Here is a 17,338-nt window from a genome sequence, read left to right as displayed (position 1 = left end):
ACGCATACGACCTATGACTGAACATCTGCAATGATCGCTAATTCATCACTTAAATTTAAAAAAAAAAAAAAATGAATTTCATTAATTAGAAAAAGATTTTTGGAAATTTTTCTTGTTTTTTTTTTCTTTTTCTTTGAGGGACGGACCCCTTGCCCCCCCCCTCTGGGTGCGCCACTGCTGAAGATGAAGGGAAGGGATGGGAGTTCAGACAGGAGTTAGGTTTTGGTGGCATTGAAGTCTACAAGGTTGTCCTTGCCCCCACTGGGATCGGAGTTCAAGTCGTGGTGAATCTTGAGGAGTCTAATACTTGAGCAGGACGACATTTGTATGAAAAGAAGTCTGTGATTATGTACAAGAGGAAGAGAGTGGGTGTGAGAACAAAACCCTGGGGTACTCCTGCAACGCTCTAGAGAGCAGAAAGGCCGATTCGCTGAAGTATTAACCCCCCCCCCCCCAAAAAAAAAAAGCTGATGTCATTAGGATGGAAACGTAAAACTGTCATTGCTAATTTATCAGTAGGAAATGACTTCTATTACAATTCAAAATACTCGCGGATTCTTAAATGAAGGTGTTTAAAATTCAGGCGATTAAATTTTTAAATCAACAACTTAAAGAGGAAAAAAAAAAAGTCTCGTAAATGAAGTCGACAACAACCCCAAAGCTTTCTAGTCAAATGTAACGCTCTGCATATTACCAAAAGAGCTTTTCTGTCTATTAAACCGGTTTGCAGAAACTAAAGAGAATGTTTGTTGACTGTAATTAATAAAGTGTATACATTATTAATGTCAAATTCATCGAGAACCACAGTTGCTGATAATAAATAACGTGGTAACGAACACAACAACGAAGAAAATACCACAGGGATGTTCGATGAAACATTACATCTTCAACAAAGACAATCAAGATGAATGTCTGGTGGAATATACACATATAACATGAAAATTAGCTATTTAAACAATGGGAAAGGTGAATTTATTTTATCTAACAAAAGCCGACTGTAGTGTTTTTCCAATAATGGAAGAGGCACGCGAAATCATAGGCAACAAAGAAATATTTTTCAGTTGAATCTAGTTGGCACAAGTGGCAGCAATCAATAGACAAACACTGAAGAATAATAACGTCCTTTGAATAATAAATGACTTCTATCTTAAAAGAAGATTGGTTTCTAATACAACTACACAGTGGCATATATTTAAAAGTAGGGGGAACAATGAAGTAAATATTTTCGCCAAAGGTCATTATTGTAAATGTTTGTACGAAACGTTAACTTTAAAAAGAGATGAAATTCATCATATAACTGTTAACTCCAGCAACACGCGCAAGTGACGTCATAATTGATTCTCTAATATGAAAAAAAAAAAAGCATTCGAGTGTGACCATAACAACACGAGCTAGTGACGCAATAATGATTTGAAATGGCAAAAACCATACAACCGTTGAATTATTGAGCTCATTATTTGAAATAGGATTAAAAGGAAACGAAAATCTACAGATTCACAGTAAACAATTAAATTCGCCCGAATTGATTTGTAATTTGCCTTCTCTTTTCTATTCAAGTTGCTGAATGCATTTGTATGCAATTATTAAATACGAATTCCTTGTAAGAAACATTTAAAATATTAAATACGTTTTTTTTCTTCTTCTGCAGTTAGGTTTATTACGTAATTTCTTTTTGACTATTAAATCGTTTCAAAATTATTCATCAAAGTGATTTAATTTATTCCGTGGAGAGTATAGTTGGGAACTCAACGACGACACTAAAGCTGTGTGTGGAGCTTCGCTAAAGTTTAAAGAGCGGAGACGGTGGGAGGGTGGGAAGTATTATGATTTCCAGACTTGTAGTATATTAAACAGGAAGGATAATGAGTTTCTCTCCCCCCCCCCTCGTACATTCTTTTGCTTTTCGGCGCCTGTTCCCTTTCAATCACATTTTACATCAACTTCAGCCATATTTGTCATCCTATCAAATTTGAGAGCAGTAGGAAGGAAAAGAGAGAGGTTACTTGCTTGGTTCCCCCCCCCCCCCCCCCCAAACTCCCGTACTCTAGCAAACGGGGCAGGTGTGAGTCAGCTCGTAAATCATGACGCACGTGCCAGGCAATGGAGGAATATCAGTCGTGTCTGTCCCTTGTTATGATCTCTAACATTCGTCGTGTATCGCATTGTGAGTTGGTTATAATGATGTTGGTCTGCTATTGGGGGGGGGGGGGGGTATAAGAAAAAATAATTCATTGCTTTCGTTAAGCATCGTTGCCTTTTTATTATGCCAAGGGATCCATTTTATGCTTAAATAGTCACTCTTAACAAGAAACTGCTCGCAACAAAAAAAATAATTTTTTATTTTTTTCTGATATGTACTCATATGTTTCTTGCCTTCCTCAGCCTAATGGTTGTGTATATTATTGATTTACTGTAAGGAATGTGTCTCTAGTGGCATGTTGATCTGTTAGAGCCGTCAACAAGGTCATCGGGTATAATGCAATGATGCATTAAAAGCTGGAACGTTTGGTATAGGCGTCCGTTTGTAATGAACAACCGAAAGTGGGTTATCCGGTCTCAGATAGAGGTAGAAGGATTTCTTCTTCCCCATAGTAATTTTCCGACCCGCTAAATAGATAAACGAGCCTGAGAATCCACGCGATTGATAGCGTATTATGCAAATACTTAACCGTCCTGTAATTCAAATAATTTTGAATCTACTGATTCAAAACGATTTGAAACCCTGAACAGTCTTTGTCTTTCTTCCATTCCCTTTTAACAAAATCGGGGTCCAAGTTTGGTGACCGATCGCTCATTAGCAATACTTTTATTATAAACGACATTTAAAACCAATGCTACATTTTTATTTTATTTTTTCCGAAGAGGGTCAGTGACTGTGATCAAAAGGTTGCTCCTTGTGCCTTCCGTATCCGCCACTAGTGCCATCTGGTGTCCACTGTCGAAAGCAAAAACCAGCACAAGGGAAACGAAAAACCCATGACGATTTGCGAAGGTAATTCAATGAGACCGCTGTGCTCCCGCTAAAAATAGACCAGCACTTCTTTGGACTTAAGATGAGAAGAATGCCAAGCACGGATACACAAACGTCCAAACGGTTTCGTGATATATCGTAGTCTCTGTTGCAGGAAAAAGAGGAAAGATGAAATCATGATGATAACTTGCATGTTTCTAATAGCAACTGTTGTTATGAGCAACGCATCCCATCATGCCTCTGCTGCAAGTCATCCGCTTTGATTACACCGAGGTCAACAGGTGCATTCTGCCGATTTTTAGTCAATGCGCCGATTTAAGTTGATATTGAAGTAAAAAAAAAAAAAAATGGTAGGGTCATAAGATTTTTTTTTTTAAATTCTCAAGAAACACGTTAAGTGCAGTAAATACCAGAGTATTGAGTTCTCTTAAGACGAGGTATCCGGTCTCGTACGGAAGTGGAGGGCTTCTTTCCTCAAAACAGATAAACCATGAAGGACACACGTGATTAACAGACAAATCCGCTGGCCTCATAGTTGCTCAGGCTCTAAATTAAAAATAATGTTATTCGCACTTAATGTAATTTGTGATGAAGATTGCTAAGCAAAACTCCATTCTTTGTCTTATTTTATTTATTTTCCTCCTTTAAGCAGTGTTTGAGTTATGACCGAACCAACTCAGGCTATTACATGCGGCTGGTTTGATTGTTTTGGAGGAATTAAAAACCCTGCTATCTCCCACCAAAGACTAACTATCTCAGTTGAAAAAGATTCGAACTCTAACCTTACAGTCAAAGGGTATCGTAGTTACCGACCTTCGGAAGCTCATTATACACTGGGATGTCCACTTTACTCTTTGACTGCTCACTATGTACGATAGTATACGTATTTTCACCCGCAAACTTATGTAATTCTTAAAAAAAAACGTTTATTTAATGCACCCATCCGTTTCGTCGAGTCCTTACAGAAGGGGGCGCGGTAGGCTATTCTGTTTCATGATAGTTTTTGTTGGTATAATTTGAGGCTATTTTTTCACGTAGTTCCACCCGCCAAAGATGTTTCTGCCATTCTATAGTACATTCATACTGTGGGTAGGCTAAGAATTTTTATTATATTTTTTAGGTAGTTTTTAGTATTTTTTATTTATTACACAGACCGGAAACCGTGTTCTGGAGGCCAAACATGAGCATTATCAAGCCACTTCAGGCCTCCAATAAGCGGGACGGCACTCTCACACCTGATGATGAAATTCATCTCGTACTTAAAGACAATACTCACGGCGGGATTTGAACCCTCGACCTGTTGATTGGAGAGAGTTACGCTAAGCATATAGTTCTTAGTTAATATTTATGGTTTTGTGTGGTCTTCAATAGTTGTTGGTCCTAATGTACTGCAATCTTCCCCAGAGAAAAATATTTATCATTTTATAAATGAGAGAAAAAGGAGTTATATCCATGTAGTTATTATTTCGCCCATCGTACTATTCAAACATATTGAAATCGATCAAATTTCACAATGAGTTCGAGTCTTCTACCGTAAGTACCACCTGGTGGCAGAATATGAATGTGTGTATGTTCTGTACGACGGACTTGTGATAAAAGCCATTTCGAAATGACCGCGCATGATCTCTTACGTAGTTCGATAATTGATTGCATAGCAATACGGCAGCTTGAAGAAACGGCATTAAGTTGAGCTGCTGGAATTATTCCCATAACGGCAAACAAAGCTATGAAATCACAATCGAAGCTGACAATAAACTGGTACTTAGTTGCGCGTTTTGGACGAAAGGAGCCAATGGCGTCCGCAGAGGGGGGGGGGGGGCACTTGTCCCCCCTGGAATCTACTTGTGGAAAAAAAAACCTCAAAAAATTAAATAAAAATTTATTGATGTAATTATTTGTCTCCAAGCTTTGCTCCCCCAACCTCGAAAAATTTTCTGCGGACGCCCAATGTTTACCCCCCTCCCCCAAGACACCAAGTTTTTTTTGTTCCGCTAACTAGACTTCACTCCTATTTTCTATTTACTGAGCCTTGCAATACTCAAATAAGTGTTTTCGCGAATTTCTAACCCCAGGCTAAATTCATGGTGTCTTAGACCAGTCTAAATCTGGTCTAAGACACAATGAATCTTTATAAGGTTTCAATTGGAGGTAAGTTAATCGTGCCCGTATGGAAGCTGCAGATTTTATTTATTTATTTTATTTTTATGTCTAAATTGTTTTAAGCAGACAGAATAAGATGATGCAATACAATTCTATATTGCGTCAGCATTAAATAGACTTCATTCGATATGAAATTTTTCCTATTCGTTTGTTTATAATAAACGCAGTAAACTTATTTATTATTAAAACATATTTATACAAAATGCGTCTATTCACAGTAAAATTCGCACCTATCATGACTTTCCGATAAACGAACATTATAACAACAAATATATTTCGAAGTGCTCTTTTTCACTTCTAGAATTTGAACTGTTTACAGATTCAAATTATCTGACTTTCTAAGAGAGAAACGATACTTTCTTTGCTCGTTAATTATGCGTTTAAAAGAAAGAAAGAAGGGGAGGAAAATAACAAAAGTGCATTACACAGCTGGAAACAAAAGAAAATCATCAAGGCCATCAACAGTTGCTAACAAGATGTGACGTTGGTCATTAATTTTGTAATGGCATAAAAATGAATGGTTGAGCAGTCAGAAGCGCAGATAAAGTGAAGTATCAGCTGCACAAGTGGATAAGAATTGATGGAAATGCAATTGAGGAGACTTCTCTTTTAAGAGTCACTGCTTAGCTGAGGCTTCATTAGAGAGATGCACTGCAGATAACAAACTGAAGAGTTGTTCATTTATGTAGACAAACATGCAGCTCTTAGATATAAAAAATGAGCAAAAGAATATTCCTTATAAGGACTGGCTTAAAGGGGCGAAGCAAGAATGCTTTTCATCTTCCCCGTTATCTGTAGAGGACAGTGTAAGGATAAAGTGTTATTGAGCTATTCAAGCTCTGATCATGGCAAGAGGGTAACAGTAATAGCCGAGCCTCAGTTAGAACTTCATTGGCTACAGCATTGCCATCCATTACCCTCCCAGGGTTTCAGCCTTCCTTCCCGATAAAGAATACTCACTTCTGGTTCTAACCTTAAAGGGAAATTTTATATAAACAATTATTAGTGTTGGATGTGACCATCCATAATTATTCTTACGATTTATGATTTTAAATTGGTATTTATTATATTTTTCTAAGAAATAATAATGTAAATTATCTTTTATTAATATAAATTATAAATAATTAAATTGTTTATTAAAATTCTGAAATATAGAAGATACCTCTTTATATATTTCATAATAAAAACTTTAGCTTGATAAAGATCAGTGGATTCCGTGATTTTTCTTGGGAACTTCAATCTTGTGTTTTTCTTCTTCGGCAGCTTTTCCCACTTAAGTAGGGTCACTGTTTGTGGTGAGTCTTCTCCACAACTTCTTGTCTCGGGCTGTAGCCATATCCAAGTTCTTCATCCTGAAGTCCTCCTCCAGCATCTCTTCTATGACCTTCCGCGCTTCCTCCCCCCCCCCTACATCCATCTTCTTTGCTCCTAAGTTCGTAACTTTCACCGTTCCCCTTACATAGTCATTTCTCAGATGATCCTTTCTGGTCACACCGCGCATCCACCTAAGCATTCTCATCTCCGCTACCTCCATCCTACTCATGTTATTTTTCCTCAGGGCCACAGTTTCCATAGCATACGTCATAGCTGGTCTCACTACTGTCCTGTAGATTTTGCCTTTTAGATTGATCGGCACCCTCTCATCGCATAGCACTCCAGCCATCTCTCTCCATCCTGCATCCCACATCCTTCTCAGCCTCACCATCCTCTTTCATTGTTTAACCTAAGTATCTAAAGTCACTGACCTTCCTGATGACATTTCCTTCCAAATCTGTCTCCTGGCTGCCATCCACTTTGCAACACATATACTCTGTCTTACTTCTGCTCAGTCTCATACCTCTCTCTTCCAGTACTTTCCTCCAACTTTCCAATTTAGCTGCCACTTCTTCTCTTGATTCTGCACACAGCACGATGTCATCTGCATACAACATTGTCCAAGGCGCGTCTTCTCTCACCTCCTCCGTCACCACCTCCATCACAATATTAAACGGGAACGGACTTAATGCTGACCCTTGATGCAAGCCAACTGTCACTGGAAAACTTTCTGTCTCTCCCAGGCAGGTTCGAACTCTTGTCTTCACATTTCTGTACATCTCTTGCACCAACCTGACATATTTCTTCGGTACCCTCTTCTCTCCCTTAGACACCTCCAGACTTCTTGCCTTGGCACCCTTTCTCCAGATCAATAGCTACCAGATGTAGCTCGCGTTGCTTCTCTCGAAACTTTTCCATCATCTGTCGTAACTCAAACATATCATCTGTCGTCGATCGACCAGGCATGAAGCCAAATTGCTCCTTTGCGATCTCCACCTCCTTCCTCAGTCTTCCATCAAGAACCCTCTCAAGGATTTTCATTGTGTGGGACATCAACTTTATTCCTCTGTAATTCTTAAAGTCTTGGGCATCCCCCTTTACCCTTGTAGATGGAGACAAGAGTACTTTACCTCCATTCCTCGGGTATATTTTCCTGTTGACAAACTTTTATTAACAGGAGGTCCCACACAGCAAGTCGATTCCCTCTTCCATGCGTCTACTGGAATCCTGTCAGGGCCCACCGATTTTCCATTTTTCATCCTCCTTATGGCTTCCTTCACTTTCACTCTACTAATGTTCTGCACCAACCCCTCATAAGGCTCCCCATCTTCTCTGGGAACTTCACATTTGTGCTTATCTCATTTAAAATTACAAGAATATTTTGGATTTATTTATTTAGTGTTTGGCTAAGAAGAATACATGCATGCTACCACACACACACCACATACAAGACAACAACATGCATAAAATAATACAATAATGTGAAGTGACACTGTAGTCATATATACAAATAAAAATATACAAATAAGCATAAAATTAAAATTGAATGTCTAAGTTCGACAACCAGTCAACAGCATCAGTGGAAACTTCTAAAATCAGTTACAGGTCCCACGAAGGCTCTGTGAGGACAGTCAAATGTGATATGTTGTATAGTTTGGTTTTGCTCACCACAGCCACAAGATGAGTTTGGTCTTATTCCCCAAGTAAATAAGGAAGCTCCGAACCTACCATGGTTGTGCGAACCCTATTTAGGGAGGTCCATATTTTTCGAGGGAGGTTGAACCCTGATGGAGGGCTGTTTGGGTTAAAGATAATCTGCCAGATGACCGGGACTTTGGCAGTCTTCCGTCCGCCAAGCTATTGTTGCATCAAAGCCCTCCGTGACAAGTTGTGGTGCGGTTATAATAGGGGGGTGTCTTGATTCAAGCCTCTGCGATGTAAAGCTGTCAATATCAGTATAGGAAGCAGTGGGTTGGTTCTGGCAAATTTTGATATATTCACGAATCAGGTTGTCTCGTCAGTGGCGCACTCAGGATTTAATCTTGGGGGGGGAGGGGCGAGTTGAGTAGACGATTTGAGAATACACACTACGCATCGCATACGACCAATGACTGAGCATCTGCAACGATCGCTGCTAATTCATAAGTAGTATAGAAATAGAAGACACGACGCGACATAAATAAAAAAAATGAATTTTAATTAGGAAAAGATTTTTGGAAAAGTTTCTAGTGTTTTTTCCTTTTTCGTTAGGGGGGCAGGGCCCCTTGGCCCCCTCTCTGGGTGCGCCACTGCTTGGCGTTGTAGTTGTGGCGGTTGTATGTGGCTCAGAACTGTTAGCCAATATGGTGGAGAGTTTGAAGAATTGCACTGATAAACTCAGCTTAAAATATGATTTTAAAATAGTACTTATTATATTTCTCTAAGAAATAATAATTTAAATCATCTTTTATTCATAATAATTTTAATATAAATTTTAAATAATTAAATTGTTTATTAAAATTGTGAAATATAGAATATACCTTTTTGTGTATTCCATAATGTAAATTTATTATTTTTAGCACGCTTATAACACTTTAAAGAGATTTTATTTTGACCTTGACTTACTACCATTGGAGGGTAATGTATGGCAATGCTGTAGCCAATGAAGCTCCAACTGATGCTCGGCTATTGCTGTTATCCTACTGCCATGATCAGAGCTTTAATAGCTCAATAACACCTTATCCTTACACTGTCCTCTACAGATAACGGGGAAGATAAAAAGCATTCTTGCATTGCCCCTTTAAGCCATTCCTTATAAGAAAACTTTAAAATCCACAGACACGTATTAAAACTCCCAGATACCAGTGCTGACCATATTGCACCCACATCACCTGTTGAATTATATGATATTATTTAAAAACTAAAGAACAATAAAGCTCCTGGACAGGACGGCATCTCGAATAGGGTGATCAAGCTGTTGCTTCGAAAAGCTGTAGTGCACCTGACCATTATAATAAATGCAATCTTAAGACTTCACTATTTTCCTTCGACCTGGAAACTGGCTGATGTAATCCCTATACATAAGTCATCTACCGCAAAATTGTCGTCCAATCAGTCTCATCTCCAATCTGGGTAAGGTTGCGGAGAAGGTCATCCTCTCACGACTCCAAACCTCAGTAAAAGACCTAAACATCCTCCCTAAAGAGCAGTTTGGTTTTCGGCAACACCATAGTACTACCCAGCAAATCCACAGAATTGTGGAATACATCACCACCAGCTACAACTGGCGCCAGTGCACAGGAGCAGTATTCCTAGACCTATCCAAAGCATTTGACAAAATCTGGCATTTTGGACTCCTGCACAAACTTATCTCAGCCGGTATCTCACTAAAAATGGTTCATCTAATCCGTTCATATCTTCAGAATAGATCAATACAAGTCAAAATCAATGGTTCTAACCTCATCCCAGTGCCATATCTTCGCTGGAGTGCCGCAGGGATCCCTACTGGCTCCATTGCTGTTTTCTGTATACATGTCGGACATCCCGCACAATTCGATGACTTCCATTTTGGCCCTGTATGCGGACGATACAGCAATACTAACCAGATCTCTCCGACCCCATTTCATTACCAGAAAGCTTCAAAAAAACCTTCTAAAGCTGGAGGATTGATTCTCCAAATGGAGACTGGAAGTCAACCCCCCAAAAAAGCTCAGCCGTTCTTTTCTCAAAAAAGGCCAATGTCTCCTGTAGGAGATGTGTTACTATTCAATACTAAAATTCCCTGGCAGACAGAAGCAAATTACCTGGGTGTGATTCTCGACAAAAACCTATCTTTCAATCAGCACATCAAGTCTACCTGCGCAAAGGCAATCTGAAGCCATAGCTCAGATCTATCCGCTAATTAACAGAAATAGCAAGCTCAGCAACAGAATCAAATTGCAACTATACCAGATGACGATTCGTCCTATAATCACCTATGCCTCTCCGGCCTGGGGCCACACCTCTAATACTAACATTATCAAAATACAGCGAGTGCAGAACAAGTGCTTGAGAATGATTCTGAACGCCCCGTGGTATGTTAGAAACAATCAACTTCATAGAGATACAAATATTCCCTATATTTTCTCTTTTCTACAATCCTTAGCAACCAAGTTTTCCCTAAAGACGTCCACACACCCCAACGATTTGGTTCAGCAAGCTGCAGCATACGAGGCAACGGACATATTCAAATACAGAAGACCAAAAGCTATATTAGCCTCCTTTAGCGATGTATAATCTCCATGTCCATTCAGGGCGAGCAAACTGCTCGTAAATTTTACCTTCACTGTAACCGCAACAGATAGCGGGGAATATGAAAAGCATCTTGCTTCACCCCTAAAGACATAAATGTCAATAGTCAAAACTTATAAAACTTATAAGTTTTAGCGTGCTAAAATGAGTAGATTCTATTATCTTGGGGAATTTTGAATAGATTCCATTTAAAATTACAAGAATAGTTTGGAGAGTCACAATGGTAAATCAACTTAAAATATGTTTTTATATTTATCAGTAATATAATTCCCTGACGAGAATTTTCTCCAAAAACTAATCGGAATGCCTTTCCTCGCAAAAAATTTAATAAAGAAAATTTTTCAAATACGAACCTTACAAATATATCTTAAGTCGATAGTCATTGTCCTTAGTAGTCTCCCACATCCTTATTGACAACTGTAATGATCATGGAGTAGTCCACTGTACCGCCTACCTCTTGTGCGTGTTAGTATCTACGCATTGATAACACTGTGCTTACGCCCTGCCAGTTACTCTCTTTCTATTCTACCATTATGTAAATTGCTAGGCAGCACCATTCTTTTTTATACTCCCTGTACTCGTCAGCTTCTTACTCTGACGACCACTTCATCCCTCCACCTTCCCCCACCATTGAGAACTGAGTGCAGCTGCGCAAACACCTACACTCATACAAAGCAACGTTCAGGCAAAAGTCAAAAAAAAAAAAAAAAAGAAGCCCGTGGTTCTCTTATCGCGCGGCCAATATATGTGATGGATGAGTGAGTGGATGGCTCCATAAAAGGTACCAGTGTCGGCGATTTGCCTCCCAATGTTCTTTACCTCGTGGCATATTTTCCGGGAATAATTTTCGGAACTCGGTAGATGGTTGAAGATCCCGGAGAAGAATGTTTGTCAAGGGACCGTGTCTATTTACCTTGGAGGAGGACGTAATGGAGTATGCGTTTAACAGAGGAGCAGATAATATTGGTGAGGCTGGACTGGTTTTTTAAGATTACATCTCTTGAACAGTTAGCAACAAGAAAACTTATACTATTGTAACATATTGGGGAAACTTCCTCCTCTGCAATCATGTTTAGTATTTCTTTTTTTTATTTTCCTTTTGCGTGCAGATGCTTTACGAGTTTGGAGGATGTCAGGGAAGTCGGCACGATTGATTACCTAAGTGCATGAGATTATAAAAGTTGTTTGTTTGCTCACTAAGAAGACAAATCTATTAAAGGTCATTTCACTAATTTTTTTTTTTTTTTTTGATAACCTTGTCGATTTTATTACGACAAAAGCTAAGTCGAAAACTTCCTTCATCTAACTTTCCTATACTTTCTCTCAATCATTTTTCACCTTTGTAAGCCTATAGGACTCTTTTATATTGGATAATCGTTCTGCCTAATAAGAGGTGATATAAAATGACCAACGTGTTCCTGTTTTCCCTATTGAGAGAGCGACCCAAAAACCGAGGAGGGAAATATAAAGTAATATTCCTCCCCCCTCTTAGTCTGAATCCTAGTGACACCAATCCACTTGATTAAGCCTTTAACTGACAATATGTTTACACAATGCGGGGCATCACAGCAATGATTTCTAGTGGGTTGTTGGAGATTTATATTCTTCCTTTTCACTCAATCTCTCCTTCTGTCTTTTCTTGCTGGCGCCACCAACACGGCTGTCCAGCCTACCCCTTCATGGCGCCGACGACAGCATCTTAATTGCCCGTTTATAACAACGACGGAGCCGTCTGGATATGGCCTTTGGCTCCGCACTCCAATGCGAGCTCATGTTTATGATCCACCAAGTTTTCCTCTCCCACTTGTTGCCATGCCCACTGACGACTGTAATCCATCCGGTTTTGCTGTGTTAACCCCTCAGGAGCTATAACGGCACGGGAGAGAACAGCTGTTCGCGCTGCACAGCGGAGATGGTGACTATTTTGGGTGAGATTGTCTTCTTGAATACAACTTGAAATGAAAAAAAAAAAAAGTGGATCACTTTTTCCTTTGTTACTTTTTTCTTTCTCTCATTCAATGCCATTAAATGGAAGCCGATTGGAAAATAACAAGTACTTTCTTTTATTTGATACTTAACCCCCTTATAACATTTACTTTCTCTTTTTTTTTTTTTTTTTTATTCCCCTTCGACAATCTTTATTTGCTTGTAGGATCGCTTAACAAAACCGTGTTTAACGGTAATTTTTTTTTTTTTTTTTTTTTTTTTTTTTTTTTTTTAAGTGGCGCAGAAACTCCTAAGATTACCACGGAAAAGCGAAGAGAATCAATTCTTTCCAAGCATACAAGAATTAGTAAAGAATTAATATTTTCTTTAAAAAAAATTGTATTTTTAATAATTGTTTTAATATTTTGGAAGCCTAAAGTGTTACTACGTCTGATGGGAATAGAGTTACATAAGCCAGAGATGAAGCGTATTCTCCAAAATTTATATTTAAAAAAAGTAAATTAAATTTCTTCTTTCTTAATCCCTTTTTTTAAATAAAACTTTTTTTTCTTAGTCAATTAACAAATTTTAAACTGGATCTTAACGACGTTTCTCTTCTAGTACCGGACACAACTAACTCAGTTCTGAGCAGAAAAATTCCCCCTGACAGAAAATCAACAAAATTATTCGCCCTCTCTATAGGAATGTCTTTTTGTGGTTCTGTTTTACTTATTCTTTTTTTTTTTTATTATAATACTCACGACACTCTTTTTTTTTGTTTTTGTTTTTCCCCAAACGTCTTACTGTACGCTGTCATCTTGAGTCATACAGACCGATGTTTTTTACTCAAGCAAATTCCTTTAATTCTTAGAAACGTGCATAAATTAAGTTACTCCCCCCCCCCTTCAGAATGGAATAAAAACATAAAAAGTCGGTTATTATTGTCCTGGAGTAAGTAGATGTAATTACAAAATCAATAAAGAAAAAAAATACAAAAAAAATAAACTTGGATATTTTGCGGGTTCTTCATGTAGATAGGGAGAAACACGTTAAACACAACTTGCCTATTTAGAATATGTACAGAAATCTTCGAATTAATAAATAATGGTTATTTTGCCTGCCTATTAACAAATGGAATACAAAATCGACTTTGAATCTTGCGCATCGGATAACCGAGACTGGAACAATCCCGATTATACGATGATGCATTTTATTGTGGAGTCGACGTTGAAGTTGGTGGAAGGTGCAATGAATTATTGTCACGCGCTATGGCTATTTGAAGCACCCTCCTCTTTGCACAGAGTTTAGAGGGGGGGGCGCTCTCTAAGTATAAAGAAAATGACTGCTGACAATCGTTATTACATTCTTCTACAGCGACATTATCTATTTCCACAATTAAACTTTTCTTAGCGTATGCATTGGAGATATTTTATTTTGTCCAATCTTGTCATTAAAATGATTCAAACATTTAGCAGCGAACCTAACCATCAAATTCTGAAATCAAGCTAAGGTGGAATTATTATTTTTTATTTATTATGTGGACTCAGGTCAGAAAGCAAAGTAACCCTTCACATTCTTTTTGAAGAGCTAAGTATGGTTGTAGTCCTTGTGGAATACCTTATGGGGGTTTCTCAGAACCGAGGCAGATGGAATAAAAGTTGATTGGAAGTAGCACGTTTTGTGTCAGAGTTCAACAAGCATGTCGAGCAGCTGTTGCTGCATGTTTAGCACAAATGGGATGAGCTAATGGGATGGGTTATGTTTTCCAGATGTCGGATAAGTTCGCCGTTGAGGACCTTCATTACTTTTTTTTTTTTTTATTTGAACTGGTTGTATATGGGCTCGCTTCCACGCTACAGAGTGAATGCCAGATATATAATATAGTGTATAAAACGATAAAAAGAGATCTCTTGAGCACAATTAGTAGGGCTCCATCAGGATTAGAAGCCTCTTTGCTATCCAGGGTGTTCAAGATTCTTCTGATGATGTTCTGATGGAAGTCTACAAGAGGTATACGATGCAGTGTTTCAGGTAAAAGCTGGGGACGATTTTCCTTGGTTGTCTGTGCAGGAGTTCGATGAGAACAATGATGCCAAGAGGTCAGCTTTGTCTTCAGGTAATGTTGCAGTACTGGTTGAGAGAGGGAAGTGGAAACTCAGAAATTGCGCTCATCAGCTTTTACCAAGCACTAGAAGGTCATGCCACCATTGGCACAGGTAGTTGGTGATCTACATTTAACCTTGCTTGGATTTTTTTTACAAGTTTTCCGCGTTTAGAGCAGGCTGTGAATGAAGTTGGAGCTTTTGTGGGCTCAAGCCACTTACGATATTCAGTTTTTTGGACCACTTTGCTTGGCACACGTCTTGAAGAACTTTGGCTTGAATATTGGCAGGTATTTTGAACAGACGGAAGAATGGAGACCCGCATTCCAGTTATAATGCGTACTTTATTAAATTCCACTGTTTTTTTCTTTATTTTAAACATCTTTGCTTTGCCTAATTGTGCCACTATGTTTTCAGAGAGGTGGGATCACAAATGAGTTGAAATTGCTCCCAGAAATCATTAATTGCTAGCAAAAATGATTTGAATAGAACCAAAATTGAATCATTTGGATTGTTAAATTCTATCCATTCCAAGTGAAGTTATTGTATTGTGTAATTTCAAATTGTTTTTGTTCCTTTGTGTCCCTGCAAATGAACCGATTAAAAGCAAAATTGGGATGGTGGACAAAGCGTAATAAAAATCCGAAATAGCAAATTCATTAGACTTCAATAAAATCCATTTTATTGAAGAACACCAGTGCAACAAAATGAATTGAACAATTGATGATGCATTTTCAAAATGTGTCAAAAAGAATTGAAACGTTACAGCAACCATAGTTTAATATAAAAACAACAGACCTATTCAAAATCATTTATTATATTAAATGATTAAGTGACGAAGTGCATAAATATAAAAATATAAGAAAAAATATCAGAAATATTTTCTGCAGCAATAGAAATCAAAGCAGAAAGATCCAGTTAGAACATTACACGTTAATCATAAAATTAATTATTAACGTAAGTCCTTATAAGGACTGGCTTAAAGGGGCGAAGCAAGAATGCTTTTCATCTTCCCCGTTATCTGTAGAGGACAGTGTAGAGATAAGGTGTTATTAAAGCTCTGATCATGGCAGGAGGGTAACAGCAATAGCCGAGCCTCAGTTGAAACTTCATTGGCTACAGCATTGCCATCCATTACCCTCCAAGAGTATTGGATTGAATGAATCAATCACCGCATCTTACGGTTGATTGACCCACCACCTGGGTAACAGCATAAATCTCTTAAATATAATTATATTAATTATAAAAATAAAAATATGGTGTCGAAGTTAGAATTTTATTTTACTTTTGAAAAATAAATTATATAATAATCTTTCATATATTATGAATATAAAATTATATATGATATTAAATTACATAATTTTTATCTGTTCAACCTTTTATCTGAAAATAATATCCATTTAGTTTAGCAGTGGTATCCTATTTTGTTTTTGATGGGGAGGAATAACTCCAGAGCGATAGTTCGAGACATACTCAGTACTGAAAAGGGAGAAAACAAAACGACAGAACCATACACTAAAATCGCAGTTATTCTGACAAAATCGATGCAGAAGATCCCCCACCTCATACCCTCTCGAGTGGTGGTATTTATTTTTTATTTACGCCACAAAACTATATTTCTAATTCCTTCACTTTCATTTTTTTTTTATTTTAAAATATTTTTAGTTTCGTATATACATAGCTAGTCAGCGCTTTTTCATGCGTGCTGGTTATATAAATGCAATTGATCTAACACGTTAGCAATTAATATATGAAGCGTTAACAATCCGAGCGGTATGTTACAAAAAATCGGACTTAATTTTAGGAATTTTTATTATGGATGCAGTATTGTTGCTACTAGATGGCGCTGTTTACCTGTGCTGGCAGACCGTTAAATGCTTTTAGAATTCAATAAATATCGAATATTTTACCTTTAAAAATTCTGATATTTATAAAAAAAAAGATGAAAAATAAAAAAAAAAACGTTCAATGTAAACATTTTTTAATTCTAGTATCGATAGGATGTTTGTTATTAGGAAATCACAGTCTAGACGACAAGGACACTGCAATCGGTCAACACACCCATCAAACGGGCCAAAATATTTACGTCTGCAGTTAGTATAACACACCGCAGCTGTTTTCACGGCATCCCTAGCAGCGAATACCTTCGCTCATAACTCTACATCGGAATATAGCCCGCACTACAAACCCAATTTAAACTATCGATAGAGGGCGCCCTAGTGTTGAACAATAACGTGCTGTGTATGAACGGTTTGTTTGATTGCAGTTGTCATAAAGGCAATCGTAGCAAGATTAACGTATCTTACCTTGGGCTTCGGCATAGAGAAAAGCAGTCTTTCCGTGGTGTGACCTTCCTTGAAAGACGACTCGGTTTCTGGTTGGCTTACGACTAGCATAAAATCATCTCGACAGCCTCCGAATGTGATCACAAGATTGTAGGCATAACGCACCACGGGATGCTACAAAAAGAATGAAAATAAAAATACGGTTTTTATCAACTTTACATTTGTTATGAATAGTTTATAACAAATAAGTAAATATTTACGTCTACGTAGCGAGTGGATTATCAATAGTAGTGTTTTCATCGATTGGTTTC

At 37.9% G+C, this 17,338-nt stretch overlaps 1 protein-coding gene across 1 annotated transcript in view; it reads right to left on the bottom strand.

The window, feature by feature from the left end:
- The window catches only part of LOC150101431 (pleckstrin homology domain-containing family H member 1-like), a 335,105-nt gene that overhangs the window by 7,866 nt on the left and 309,901 nt on the right, over positions 1 to 17,338 (bottom strand). Inside the window, exon 29 of the mRNA XM_090400895.1 lies at positions 17,049 to 17,201. Within this exon, the coding sequence (XP_090257021.1) occupies positions 17,049 to 17,201 (153 nt within the window). The remainder of the gene's footprint in view (positions 1 to 17,048; positions 17,202 to 17,338) is intronic.

This window comes from Typopeltis vanoorti, chromosome 11, assembly GCF_054136105.1.
Source record: "Typopeltis vanoorti isolate ZY-2024b chromosome 11, IOZ_Tvanoo_1.0, whole genome shotgun sequence".
Taxonomy (NCBI): Eukaryota; Metazoa; Arthropoda; class Arachnida; order Uropygi; family Thelyphonidae; genus Typopeltis; species Typopeltis vanoorti.
Note: the sequence above shows the minus strand (reverse complement) of the source record. Positions and strands in the feature narration are given on the sequence as shown.